Source organism: Sabethes cyaneus, chromosome 3 (assembly GCF_943734655.1).
Source record: "Sabethes cyaneus chromosome 3, idSabCyanKW18_F2, whole genome shotgun sequence".
NCBI lineage: Eukaryota > Metazoa > Arthropoda > Insecta > Diptera > Culicidae > Sabethes > Sabethes cyaneus.
Genome location: NC_071355.1, coordinates 55,475,882 through 55,490,031, shown reverse-complemented (window position 1 = coordinate 55,490,031; position 14,150 = coordinate 55,475,882). Strand labels below are relative to the sequence as shown.

The window sequence follows — 14,150 nt, the reverse complement described above, 5'->3', positions numbered from 1 at the left end:
CGAAGAAGCGGCAGCAGCGTTTCAAAACAACTGACTGTGAACAAAGCAGAAGAAAATTGTTTGCCACTCAACCTGTCCGGTAGGTATACCTACCGGTGGCGGGCGGAAGGAAAAAAAACGTTGACGGCAGCGGCACAAACACGAGCCTTCGTCTTCGTCAACTGCTCGCTGGTACAACACAACAACGGGACACGGGTTGAAGCCTTACGATGAACAAAAAAAAATGTTTACCTTACATTGCTAGGTGTCATAAGTTGAGGTGAAGAGTTTAAGTTCGTCGCATTTTAGATGAATCGTTTTTTACTGTTTTAACGATAAGCCAGGTGTGATCGTACGACATTGATAGGTTTTCGTCGACAAAATTGAGTGCATTATTTTCCATGGTGCTTGGACCATTTACACGTCTGCCTTTCTAAACTATATAGAAACCACCAAAATGTTTTCTATAGTAAAGCGGTTTTATTATCCTTATATTGCAAATATCGTATCTTTTTTATTCTGTTTTACTTGTCTCTGACTCTTTGGCGGTACAACAACTTTTTTTCTAAAGTGAAGTAATTTTTGGTACGAAGAATGATACACTGGATGAAACTGGGAAATTTCGATTGTAGCCCAAAAATATATCGTGTTGTTCAATGGTATGTGGGACTCCAACCCACTCTTTTTCGGTTGGTACCCAAGTGTTTTTCCAATTAAACTACCGTCGCACCCTTGCATTAGATAGTCTAATATCTAATTTTGTCCCTCCGTTTTTTAACCATTTCTTACACGCACACATACTTCATAAGTTATTCTAAAACCCAATTTTTGAAATGATTTCTCATGATAATAATGTATCTCAAAACCAGTGTTGTGTTAATGATTACTTAACTGCAAGAACTTCTATGTCAGAGAGTTTAAGTTTTCGCAATCTCTTCCCCCGTACGAGCTATAACTTCCATCCAGCGCCATTATTCTGCTAGACGGCGAAATCGTTTTTTAACTGTTCAGCTTCCACGTCCGACGTTCATCAATCAAAATTAAGTCGAACCAATTTTTCCCTTAATTACAGGTAGAATCACTTGCCATTATTAACCGCAGGAGTGGGAAGCGAAATTCACCCATCAATCATCGTTCAACGCTTTCGTAAATCGGGGCTGTACAATGTTCGACAATTTAAATTTTCATTTGTAAAAAATCAGTGCCCCCTGTCCCCGTCTTCTGTTGGCAACGTTGGGTGGCACGGGTGCAGCAACTAGAGCGGGATTATGACGTTTCCCGGCGTTGCGTTGCCAGCAACCAGGAGGGAAAACACTCGAGCTTTTCGAGCCGATTCCAAATCCAACGGGCACAGGATTATTTCATCGTTCCGGCGAATGATGGGAAAAACCAAATCAATCATTGTTCAAGTTGTGTGCTTTCCTGCCACGATGGAAGTAGCTTGACGCATCCCGCCATGGGCCACAGCTGTGAACATGCACTTGGAAAATTTATTTTACTCATCCAGCAGGAGGAAAAAAGTTTTTGTTTCGCATGCACTTCGCTTCCCGCTGGATCCGACCATGCTATCGCACCGCTGCCGGATCACCGGAGGATAAGTTTAATTGAGAAACGGTACCTACGAGCTTGTTTGCTTTATTGAGGGTTAATCGCGGGAAATCAATATTTCCCATGCTGCGACAAAAGTGACTGATATACCATCTGCGTGTATTAGAAATTTTTACCCATGCATAAAATGCCCTATGTATGGCTAAATAAATTAAGTTAAATTTTCTGTATGTTAAATGCTGGGCGTTATGAATAGGAGGCCAGTTTCCTATATAGAAGAAATTGTGTTTTTTGTTTTGCGTTTGAATCATTTGTGTCACATTTGCAGTTTTAAGTTGAATATAATAAAGTTTATATTTACCGGAGCTGCCGCGATGACTAGCACGCACTTACCCATCGACAGTATTTTTTATCTAATTTAAACTGTTTGTAATACTCTATGCGGCTTACTCGTTGTTGTTTTTTGCTCCAGTGTTTTGGCAAAAAAATATAACGATGCATGGTTTTATTTTAATGCTTTTATCAATACAACTAGGTTATTCGGTTATGCTTTATTACCAGCCACAGTTTGAACGAGTTGCTGCTATTATGAAGCCGTCCAACAAGATGAGATTTTTTCTGGCCAACAAAAGTGTATTTCGGTATTTTATATAAATTTGTTGAGTTCGTGAAATCAAAAGCGATCATTGCACCGCGAAAAAATATATTATCGGCTTGCTATCAAGGTCCTGTAAATTTAAAGAAATTGTTAAACTAAAAAAGTTCCCCTCCATTTCAGTCTCAAATTAAAACGGGCAGTTCCTTTTTTAGTTTCAGCGCAACCGGACCGTCGTCAAATGTCAAAGTCAACAGGTTTCCACTCGAAATCAGTGAGTGTCAAAACCTTACGGTGGTGGAACCCGAGCCTTGCCGGTTTTGCAGATTACGGCCGCTGCTGTCAAGCGGTCATTATTACCAACCTACCTTTGTGCTGGCTGTTCGGTTCGTGTAACGAAAGCCAATATGGAAAGCTGGAGGCATTTTGCTGTACCTACCCACCACCTGCTTCGAAGAAATCTTCTGGCAGCTCGGCAGGGAAGCCAAGTTAAATTACAAAATTATTTATTTACGTAAGACCAGCTGGCAAAGTATTCCGCCGTGCGGGAATCTTACAGCAGAGGGATTCTCTTCTCGCTAGATTGGAAATTATATTTCAAGCAAAATACTGTTGCAGGCTGGATCAGCAGCAAATGGTATGCTGAAATTATGGCTATTCCGTTTGCTTTCATTGTTATTGTTTCAATGTGATTTCAGCGGAATAAATATTCCACAATACGGGCAATCGTACCTGGAAAGTCTAATTAAAGGCAACGGAGTTAAGAATCGACAATTACGAAATAAAAGGGCAGCGAAGAGAAATGGTAATGAGAATAGCTGTTGACCTATAGTTTAAAGCTATGCGATTATTCAAGCGATGGTCAAATATTTTTGGCACAGAATATCTGTGCCCGTACTGTTTTTCGGCATCTGCAGCTGATGCCTGGGATATGAAGCCTTGAGAAGTTCTATTTTTTTTTTTTTCAAACTATAGATTATCATTTTTCATCGGATTGATGCACTTATTGTTGAATAATTTTCGAAATCGTGGTACTCAATGCAATAAATAACTAAAATGTGATTATTTTAGGTTGGAGAATTGGCTGTTCAGTCTTTAAATTCAGTGGACGATTTGTTTTGTTTACGCCAACGTTTCGATCTTTGGTTTCGATCTTTGGTTTAGATCTTCTTCAGGGCTTCTACAATATGTCTTATTAGTTATTTGTGATCTATCTTGTAATTTGTGATGTGACTTACAAAGTTTAAACCGTCTTTGTCTAGTAACATTTAGCCTATAGTGTTGTCTGTCTTTGAGTTTGGATGTATAATGGTCTGGTAAATATTGTATAGTCATGAATATTGTAGTAATTGATATTATGTAAACTTACTCGTTTGTCTATAATGTCTGAAATATGTTAATTGTGTCACAAGTTCACTCATTTGTAGCTGTTTTTGATCACGATATTTTAACTCTTGGTTTGATTTTTCCTATTGTATTGCCTATTCGCTGTTTTTATTCTGTTTGTGTGTAGCGTTAATCATTTATGTACGTGCTAATTTGTTTTTGTCTGTGTGAGAGGTTTATAATTTTTCTGTTTTAGTGTGTTCAGTATTGCTGTGTAACATATATTTATTCCTTCCGTGTCGGTGCGTTTGTTGATGTTATCTGTCGTCATGATGTGGCAAACTTCCAATATGGGTAGTCGTGTTGGTTTGTTGCTTTGATCTAGTATTGATGCTTGTTCTTGATTGAATCGGTGGTTGGTGTTTACGCAGTGTGTAATTATCGCTGTTTTTTCCTTCACTTGTGCTAGTTGTATTTCTCTTGTGGTTTGATCCTGTATCTGTGTTATTTTGTCTAATTTGTTTGTATTTTTTTATTATTTTATTAAATTCCCACATAAAACAAAAAGAATTTTGGGTGCCGAAAACTTCGACTTCATAAATATGTCGCAATTTCTCAGGTTTCTTCAAATAGATATTTAGCTGCTATCAATATGCGTGCGGTCTTTCGGAAGTAAGCGATATGCACCGATTGAATTGCAAGCTAAGACTAATAATGTATTAGCACTTCATCGTGGATATAATTGATTTTGACGAGTATCTGATATTGTTATTGCTTATAGAAATAATGGAATACAAATTGTAACAAGTGATTCGAGTTATATACTAGTATAGAATTGATCGTTTCTTGATATATCGTTTTTGTCGATATCGTACTAGGGTTGTCCCAGCAGCCGATGTTACGTTGATAGCGAACTTTATGTTTTCGGCAGTACAGTCAAACGGCAAAGCAAAAAGCCGTTTGACTGTCCTGCCGAAAACATAAAGTTTGGAATCATCACCAGTCGATAGCTCCACTTCGAGAGTTGATAGCGAAGATGAGAATGCTGCCACAGTACCCCCCTCCTAGACTAGGTCGAACCGTAGCGAAAAGGAATGACAACTCGTCAACCGAGTCGATCGAGTGACACTAGTCGGAGGAATTGCATCAGCAGTTGTAGTTGCAGGTCCCGAAATATTCGGTTGATCTTCCACCATATAGGCTTTGAGGTTATATAGGTACACCCAATTCTTTTTTTACACGGATTCTAGTGCGCGGAATTTTTTTTCGCACGACTTTTTTTGCACGGTTTCTCAAAATAACACGAATTTTTTTTACACGGTTTCTCGAAATAACACGGTTTATTTTTTCACGGTTTTTTTTACACGGGACGCATCCCCCGTGTAAAAAAAGAATTGGGTGTATTGAGTATAGGTATATAGGTTTGAGTCTATCAATCGAGATGTTCATTGTTCACCCTCTGATGTTCACTTTGTAGAATTTGTCACTTCGATTCATCACCTTGAACGGTCCTTCATATGGTGACGATAGTGACGGTCGAACCGAATCGTTGCGGACGAACAGGGATGGTTCGATCACTTTGACTCAATTTTGATTCATTTGACAGTACCGTCTCAGCCGAGCAAAATTTGACAAAGTGACTTATGGGACATTTGTAGAACTAGTTATTATCTACAATTTTGCTGAATTAAGCTTTGATGTATCTTTAGTTACAGCGCTACAATGGTAGTAACTCATTAGTGACTAAATGAACGTTCACTTAGTTACTAAAGAGGTACTAGCATTGTAGCGCCGTAACCTCAAAAGATAGAGCAAAACTTTGTTCAGCAAAATTGTAGATAAAATCCAGTTCTACAAATGTTCCGTGCATAACTTTGTCAAATTTACACACTGATTGCCGTGCCAAGAAGTCTGTTGAACTCACAAATTACGCATGACTTTACGTAGATTTGCGATGAATTCAGCTTCGTTCGTTTCTTTTGAATTGTTGACGAAAAACTCTGATGATATTCGAAGAGTGGTTCCGTGCACCATCTCAGCTGCAGATCCTTTTATGTCCTCCTTATAGACCGTTCGTAGACCAAGCAAAATCACCGGTAGCTGTTGGCTCCAGTGCTCGGGATTGTGACACAGAATCGCTGATTTTAAGGTTCTATGCCACCGTTCGATGATACCGTTTGATTGGGGGTGGTACGCAGTTGTACGTAGGTGAGTAGTTCCCAGCAAGTGAGTTAACTCTGAGAACAACGATGATTCGAACTGGCGTCCTTGGTCGGTCGTAACGTACGTTGGAATGCCAAAACGTGAAATCCACCAAGTGAGTAGAGCTTCTGCGATCGTCGGGGCTGTCATATCTGGAACAGGAAAAGCCTCTGGCCACCTTGTGAACCTTGTGAAAGGTCCAATGATGTCGATATTAATATGCGAAAATCGGCTATCTGGTGTTGAATATTGCAGCACAGGTGATTGAGTATGGCCCATCACCTTTGAACTGACATTGCACACAATTTCTGGCGTACGAAATGCTGTCTTTGCGCATACTCAATCAAACAAATCGCTCTATCATTGATTTGGCTGTTGCATTCGTCCCAGGATGACACAGATAGTGTGTTGCTTGTAGAGCGATGTTACGGAAACGTTTAGTAACGGATAGTCGAATGCGATCGCCTGTGCAATCACAAACAAGTTGTTTTTTACTGCTGGAACGGCAAAAAATTTTAACTTTAAAGATGATATACCTAGATGTATTTTTCAAAATATTTTGCAGCTCGTCGTCGATTTTTTGACCAACAGCAAGATCGTCGTAATCTAGCGAATGAGATGTTTGTGAGTAGCGATGCGTGAAAGTAAATCGGCAACGATGTTGTCTTTGCCAACTATGTGTCGGATATCCGTGGTTATTTGTTCAATGAAATCTAATTGGCGAACTTGACGATTAGAGGCCTTGACGGGTTTTTGACGAAAAGCATAGATGATTGGCTTATTCTCTGTAAAGATGTGGCAGCTTCGTCCTTCTAACATAAACTTAAAGTGCCGAACTGCGAGGAATATCGCTGTCAGTTCACGATCAGAGGTACTGTAGCGAAGTTGAGTTTTGAACTTTTTTGAAAAAAATCCCAGAGGTTGAACTTCTCCATTCACGATCTGGTGCAACACAGCACCTACTGCAAGGCCCTGGCGTCGACCCAGAGAGACTACTCTGCTGATTTGGCAGGATGAGCTAGGAGTGCAGCTTGAGCAAGTTGCTGCTTGTATTGCTCAAAAGCTGCTGTAGTTTCGTCAGTCCATTTTAACGGCGAACGATCGTTACGTTTGTTGCCAGGAGTCATTTGCAATAGTGGTATTTGAGCTTCGATGGCATTTGGAATAAACCTTCGATAGAAGTTTATTATGGCCGGAAAGCGTTTTAATTCCTTGATCGTGGGCGGCAGCTTGTAATTTTGAACTGCTTCAACGCGTTCTGGTAAAGGACAAATTCTTTCAACAGAAACGGAATGTCTCAGAAAATTAAGCGTTCTACGGCCAAACTCGCATTTAGCCACATTGATTGTGCCGCTTAAGCCTCTCGAAAAGCTGGCATAAATGGTCTCTACTCTCTACTATCTCTACTCTACTCATAAACCATCTGCTGATTTAACTAAATGTAGCGCCCAGTTGCTACTGGACGAACGGCAGATTCCTAGCTTCATTAGAAGTTCGAATTCATTGCGAGCAGGTTCGAATTTATCCAATTTTTGCTGATTTTCCCCTATTCTTAACAATGTTTCAACTTAATAGACTTTATCAGGCAAGACTTAAAAAAAAACAGATTTTAAAAACCTAATTATATTATGCAAAGAAGTTCATAGAATCGAAGAAGATTATTCCAAGTTTTATTTTCTCAAAATCTTGTCTGGTGTAATCCAATAAGGCCATTGCAAATCATTTTCAACGTTTTTGTCACCCCCCCCCCCCCTTGAAAATTGGCTTGAAAAATCGGTGGCAAAAATATAATTTGTAGGATATGAGTTAAATTTTTTTTATAAAATCTGTGTCTGTGGGCTCTACAGCCTGAAAAACTCGAAAAATGAGTGTACAAGTTGAGTTAACGCTTCTAGCACGAAATAGAAATGGAAGTTCAAACAGTGGAATTTCCGAAAGTCGGCCAAAAAATTTTTTTTTCGTTTATGTCTTTTTGTTCGGAGATTTTGGCATGAAAAATAACAACGTATTTATTGAAAGCAAGAATAGATTAGGTTTTCACGTTTAAACTTTAAGCAAAAATGCCTAAAATCCATTTTTTGCCCGGTTAAAAAACTTTTTTAAATATTTATAATAGCCTAAGTTTAAATATTGCTAAAAATAGACGAAAATGCTAAAAAAGACGGAAAACTTCATACTTTCCGATGACAATTAGGGAAGGGGTGGGCATCATGACATTCGCCGGAAAATTTTACATAAGATCGCTTGAATTTTACATAAGGTCAGTTGACAGACCTTTTCTGAATGTCGTTCGTTTTTAGGCTACTTTGAAGTTAAAAGAGCCATTTTCAAGTTTCGAAATTACTTCAAAGTTTCGAATAATCTCAGGAATGAAATGCCACATTAGTCGACATAACAATGCGTTATATTGCACAAATAACTAGTACAATTAAATAATAAAACTATAAAAATTTGTACGAAATCGTTACTTTTATTTAAATATATACAAAAGTATCCAGAACATGAAAATTTATTATACTGATTATGTGTTGAAAATGCATCTTTTTCATCAAAATACATTATTTAGCCATGAAAACGTCCGGAAGTTTTAGGTAGACGTGTTTAAACATACTTTCACTAACAATTCAGATAGAATTACGCATGCCCAAGATATTTAAAACGCCATATCTCCCAAACTACCAATATTGTTTTTTCTAGTTAAGTGATTCTTATGTAGAATTGTCTGGCGAACATTTTAAGTATATTTATTTGAAAATAAAATTGGGGATGTTTTGAGATGTTAGCATTTTTCGTTTTAAATTGCAAAGCAATGTATGATGGTGACAAATTAGATCAAAACTGCACTAGCATCATTCGATTGCGCGGCCAAAAACCTATATAAAAAATATATATTGGCATGTCTTCACATCAAACTGTTTCAGAGATATTTAAATTGATTGAGATTGATCAATCGACGCAAAACTTTGGGAAATTGGATGTGGGGTCGGAATGAACAATTATGCCAACTTTGGTTGAAATCGCTGATGGTCGAATCCAAACCTTGTGTACGTTTGAGATGGAATGATCCATATGCATGTCTATGTAAAATACTGATAAACTTGTATAATATTTCAAAACAATCAAAAAATGTCTTCCTTTTATTTGTACGTTGTTATTTTGAGTAAACAGCGGGGTCGCATTCTGGTGTTTGGTTTAAGTTAGAAACTGGCCGTTTTCCTGGATGTATTCGGAGTGTTCCCAGGACGTGTCCGGCTGTGGCCAATGTAATCCTGAACACATTATATGACTACAAATGAACTACTTTTGCAATTTTGAGTACTTTAAGCTGTCACATATTGTATTTCAGTTCAGTTCAAAAACTGATCCCCGATCCGGAACATTGCCGGACGTGTTCAGACGTAGCCGATGATGTCTTGAACATTTTATACAACTACCAATGGTCTAGTTATGCAATTTCGAGTACTTGGAGGTGTCGCATGACGGGTTTATTATGATTCAAGGTGCTTCTATGTTAAAGTTTCATATATTCCGGACCTTGTTCCGGACATATCTTCGGAACCGTACATCCGATCCAAATTCTGTTACGACAGAATTCTTCTAGGCCACAAAACTTTCCGTTTGTTAGTTATTGCAGGCAAACCGGTCCAGGCATTTCCGAAAAGCAGATTTTTATTGTTATATTTTCACTACTGAGACTATTGAGACTGAGACTGAGACTAAAAGTGGTGAAAAATCACATGGGACTGTTATGCGTTTATGGGCAGTAATGGAAGTTATCATCAACACATATGCATGTGTATGTAATATACTGATAAAGGGTCTAGCCGGTTTTCCATACAAAAAATGCCCCCGAACCTAATTAAATTATGCAATGATTCAAAGAAAGTACTTGACCTGAGGAGCATTTTGGCAAATTTTCAGATCATTAGACGCCATCTTGAACCAGTAATGGCGGCTAGAGTGAATTTCATTTTTCGCAGTTTACTCCGAAACCAATTATCATAAAAATTTGAAAAAAAACACAGATGTTATGCTCACTACAGGACACATTTCCATTGTTTTTTGGAAATTTTCCGATGCGAATATCACAGTAAAAAAAATCGAAAAAGTTTTCAAGAGCATTTTTTTCAGTGTTCCAAAGATGGCGCCGCTTATTTTTTTCTATCAAAAAATTGTTCAATCAAATATATAAATAATAGGTTTTTTTTAGATTTTTAGAAAATGTGGATAGCGGTCAAATTTTCTTTTGAAAAGTTCAATATTAAAATAGCTCTTATATGTAGTTCAGGAATACGACAATAGGTTACTAACCCAAAACACTGCTTACACTATTGGTAATTTATGATGGCTGGCAGTGCTTTTGAAATAAGAATTGTGTTTGTATTTGAAATTTCACGTAATTTTTACAATTTCACAGTAAAAAAAATTGAAAAAATTACAAAAATATTAATGAACATTTCTTTCAGTGTTTCAAATATGGCGCCGCAAATTTTTTCATCAATATATTACGAAATTGATTGTGAGAATTATATATTTTCCGATTTTTATTGTAAAATAAATAATAACTTGAAAGATTATCTATTCTAAACAGCGTTTTTTTTTCTATTTGGTTCATATCAGTAAAGTTTGCTCGAATAATTTCATCAATGTTTTTCAAATAACTTTTGACTGATAAGGCCAATTCTAATAAGATTTAGCTGATATGTTCACAGTATTAAGGCCTCTCATTTGATACTAAGATAATTGAAATCTGAAATTAATTATCGGGTTAAAATCGTTATAAATAATTGTTAATTTGTACACAACTGCACATAACTTTCAAATTAAACATCCATCAAAAAACAAATCAATAGTGATCTATGAGTGATGATCACACACACACACACACACACACACACACACACACACACACACACACACACACACACACACACACACACACACACACACACACACACACACACACACACACACACACACACACACACACACACACACACACACACACACACACACACACACACACACACACACACACACACACACACACACACACACACACACACACACACACACACACACACACACACACACACACACACACACACACACACACACACACACACACACACACACACACACACACACACACACACACACACACACACACACACACACACACACACACACACACACACACACACACACACACACACACACACACACACACACACACACACACACACACACACACACACACACACACACACACACACACACACACACACACACACACACACACACACACACACACACACACACACACACACACACACACACACACACACACACACACACACACACACACAGAGACATTGCTCAGTTCGTCGAACCCTATCGATGGGTATCTGACACTCGGCCCTCCGGGCCTTGGATCATTTTCGTGTTTTTCGACCAATTTCTAAACCTATGTTATAGTATAACAAAGGTAAAACATAATGCTTAGTGAAAATGTATCATAATTCATGTTGCTGTTATGCATATATATAACGATGACTGATATTTTTCTCAATAAATTTCTACTTTTTCAGATAACAAATTCATCTGCGATTGTCGGTTGCTGTGGCTTTTTGATCTCAAAAATAGCACCAAAAACGACGAACTGCGTTACACACTGCAGCAAATCGAATGCCTGTACGAATTGAAGGACAAACGAGGCTCGTTTCCTGTCTCCCTACAGAACCGACTGAATGATTATTCGCGACCGCACGACATTCTTGGTTACGAGGATAGCACCGATTACGACGATCCACAACGGCACGGTTATGGGCTGATGCCCCGAAGTAACCACCGGCAGGCTTCGATGCCCGTCAATGGGGAAACGGGGCCAGATCAGTACGATCGAAGTGCGAGTCCAGCCGCGAAGCCAACCAATGGAAAGCAGTTGCTGACCTTGATGAAGCTACGGAAGGAAGATTTCCTTCCATGTGCTAAAGAGCCGGACGAACCAACTGAGCTGCCTCTGTCGAGGGAGTCCATCGGAATCGACATGGGTTGGCGATCATCAGCCAGTGCTGAAGGATCCGGGGTCGAACGGAGGTACATCAGTAGTGGGTTGCTGCTGGCAGTCCTAGTCCTGCCTATTCTGGCTGCGATCCAGTGTTAGCTTCATGCTTCGTAAGTTAGACTAAAGCGACAAAAGAAGTGAAGTAGATAATGCTTACTATTCAATTTCAAACTGGTAGTTCTAAACAAAACTATACGCGTTGTACGTACCTTTAGACAAACGAACGACTGTCCGATGTACTATGGTTTCCGTGTGGGATCGTGATTCTATTGTTTCTAGATGTTTCAACACGATAGGTTTCTACATTTGCTAGTTTTCACAAAAAGAAAAGTTTTCAATTGATGCGTCCAAACTTTTAGTAAAGTCTACCATCTAGCTTCATTTAGGTGCACAAAAATATTCGATTTCCTTGAATGTTCTTTCGGTGTTTTTAACCAAACAAATCCGAACCAGATTAGAATTTCAGCATTTATTGATAGTTAAAAGTTAACGTGCAACAAACCCTAATCAATCGGATATTCTCCTATAGCTTAGAAGACGATCATCCCGGTATTGAGAATTCACTTGGAATCTGCACTGAACCAGGTATAGCCTATATTGAAAGATATACTAAAGATGTACAATAATAACGATCAGTTTTTCTTTACATTCATTAGATAAAACTAAATCGAATTTAAAATGAAAAGCGCAAAACTTATTGATGGTAAAATTAGGGAGAAAATATCCTAGACTAGTAAAATCAAAAACTGTACATAATAATTTTGATGTGAAACTTTGTCTGAAAAGTCTAAGAACTGTAAATTACACCCGATCCCAAAGTCCTTCCTGCTCTGGTGGAAAACCTGTAAGTGCATTGATTTTCCTTTTGAAAAACTTTTTCCAAATACATTGAAATAATGAACCGGTTGTCACCGTCGCCAACACCTTATCGTTATCCGTAACAAAGTAGCTGCATCCGTTCACGGTTTTCGGTAAATCAGACTGAACAACAACAAAAGAAATAAAAACAAACCGTTTCGAAGAAAGTGGTTCCGTGGAGAAAACTACCGTTGTTGAACCAAAATAAAAGCAAAATTGAAAACAAGAGTACTTGAAACACGCTGAAAAAAAAACTTTTAGCAACTGTGGCAACATTCAGGAGTTCAGGATAGAATAGACACAGAAAAAAAGCTTCCATTCCAGCGCGGAATCATCGGAATGAATGGCTACTAAATTCGAGCGAACTGTGCCTGCCTCTTCAGGCGGCACGAACAAAGGAAAGGAAAAAAATGAGAACAGGACAAAAGAACGAATTACTGACGGAATTGTTGCATGTGAAAGGATTTTCGCTTTAGGCCACCCGACGAGCACCGCCTGCCGGTACCGGCCGGCTCGACTCGGCTCGGCTGGTGAGGAAACAAGTGACTTGCAACGTGCGGAGCTTTCATGGGTGGTAATCGCAATCGAAAGGCATAATCACACTTTGGCACAATGGATTTTTATGGGCGTTTCAAAATAATTGAAGTGATTGAAATGGTAAATATGATGGTAAGTTTCGTGGCAACGGGAAAATTGCAATTTTAATCTTCATTGCAAATGGATTGCAATGCCAAATGCTTTCAATCATTGTTTTCTGTAGATCTGTTCACTGTCGAAAGTTCATGGTACGATACAGATATTCTGCAATCAAAAATCTCGAAATACTATTTAGAACGTACCAAATGCAATTTGGTTCTCGCTTCTTATCGTGCCTATAGATTGTTTTTGAGTGCCTTTTCCCAAGTACTCACATACCTATCCAGATGTTATTTCTTCCATTTCTTCCATGATATGAGAATCATAGAATCAAACTATGTCAAAAGCTTGAGCTTTCAGACCTTCTCTCCAATATGCAAAATTTTTGCATTCAATACACGTTGGTTCTCTTCATACTGATGGTTGTGCTAGCTTTTCATTCATTTCCCTTTTGCTCATTTCTTATCAATTCGGAAACGGTTTCTAATGTTGCGGTGACGATTCATGGGATTTCAAGTGGGCTGCTCGTCATACATACATATGCAGATTGCTTCAATCGTCGATAACCTGGCTTAGTTATCAGCAGAATATCGGATATTGAAGCGGCAAAACCAGGAAATAGAATCTGTAGCTATCTGGAATGCAGCCAGGTTGAATAAATTTTTTCGATTTTTTACGATTTTAGGCATCAATCGAGGTTTTGAAATGTATTCAATCGTGTCATTCATCGTTGCTGGGTTTTTATTTCTTTGTAACCAAAGGATACATCACCGAGTATGATAAAGGCCTTCATATTGGATCGAATATTTTTGAGCCAATCGGTATGAAAAGTAGAATTTTCTTTTCAGTAGCAGCTCCGTGCTCTGCTTGTTATAAACAAATAAGAAACAATTTATGGTCTTACATCAATTTATTTTCATCGATGCAGTACTGTGTCTT

The 14,150-nt window shown here is 38.4% G+C and overlaps 1 protein-coding gene across 1 annotated transcript in view; it reads left to right on the top strand.

Moving 5' to 3' along the window:
• LOC128739596 (connectin) overlaps positions 1-11,816 on the top strand; it is a 28,726-nt gene extending 16,910 nt beyond the window's left edge. The window contains exon 3 of the mRNA XM_053835091.1: positions 11,242-11,816. Within this exon, the coding sequence (XP_053691066.1) occupies positions 11,242-11,816 (575 nt within the window). The remainder of the gene's footprint in view (positions 1-11,241) is intronic.
• The last annotated feature ends 2,334 nt before the right edge of the window (positions 11,817-14,150 follow it).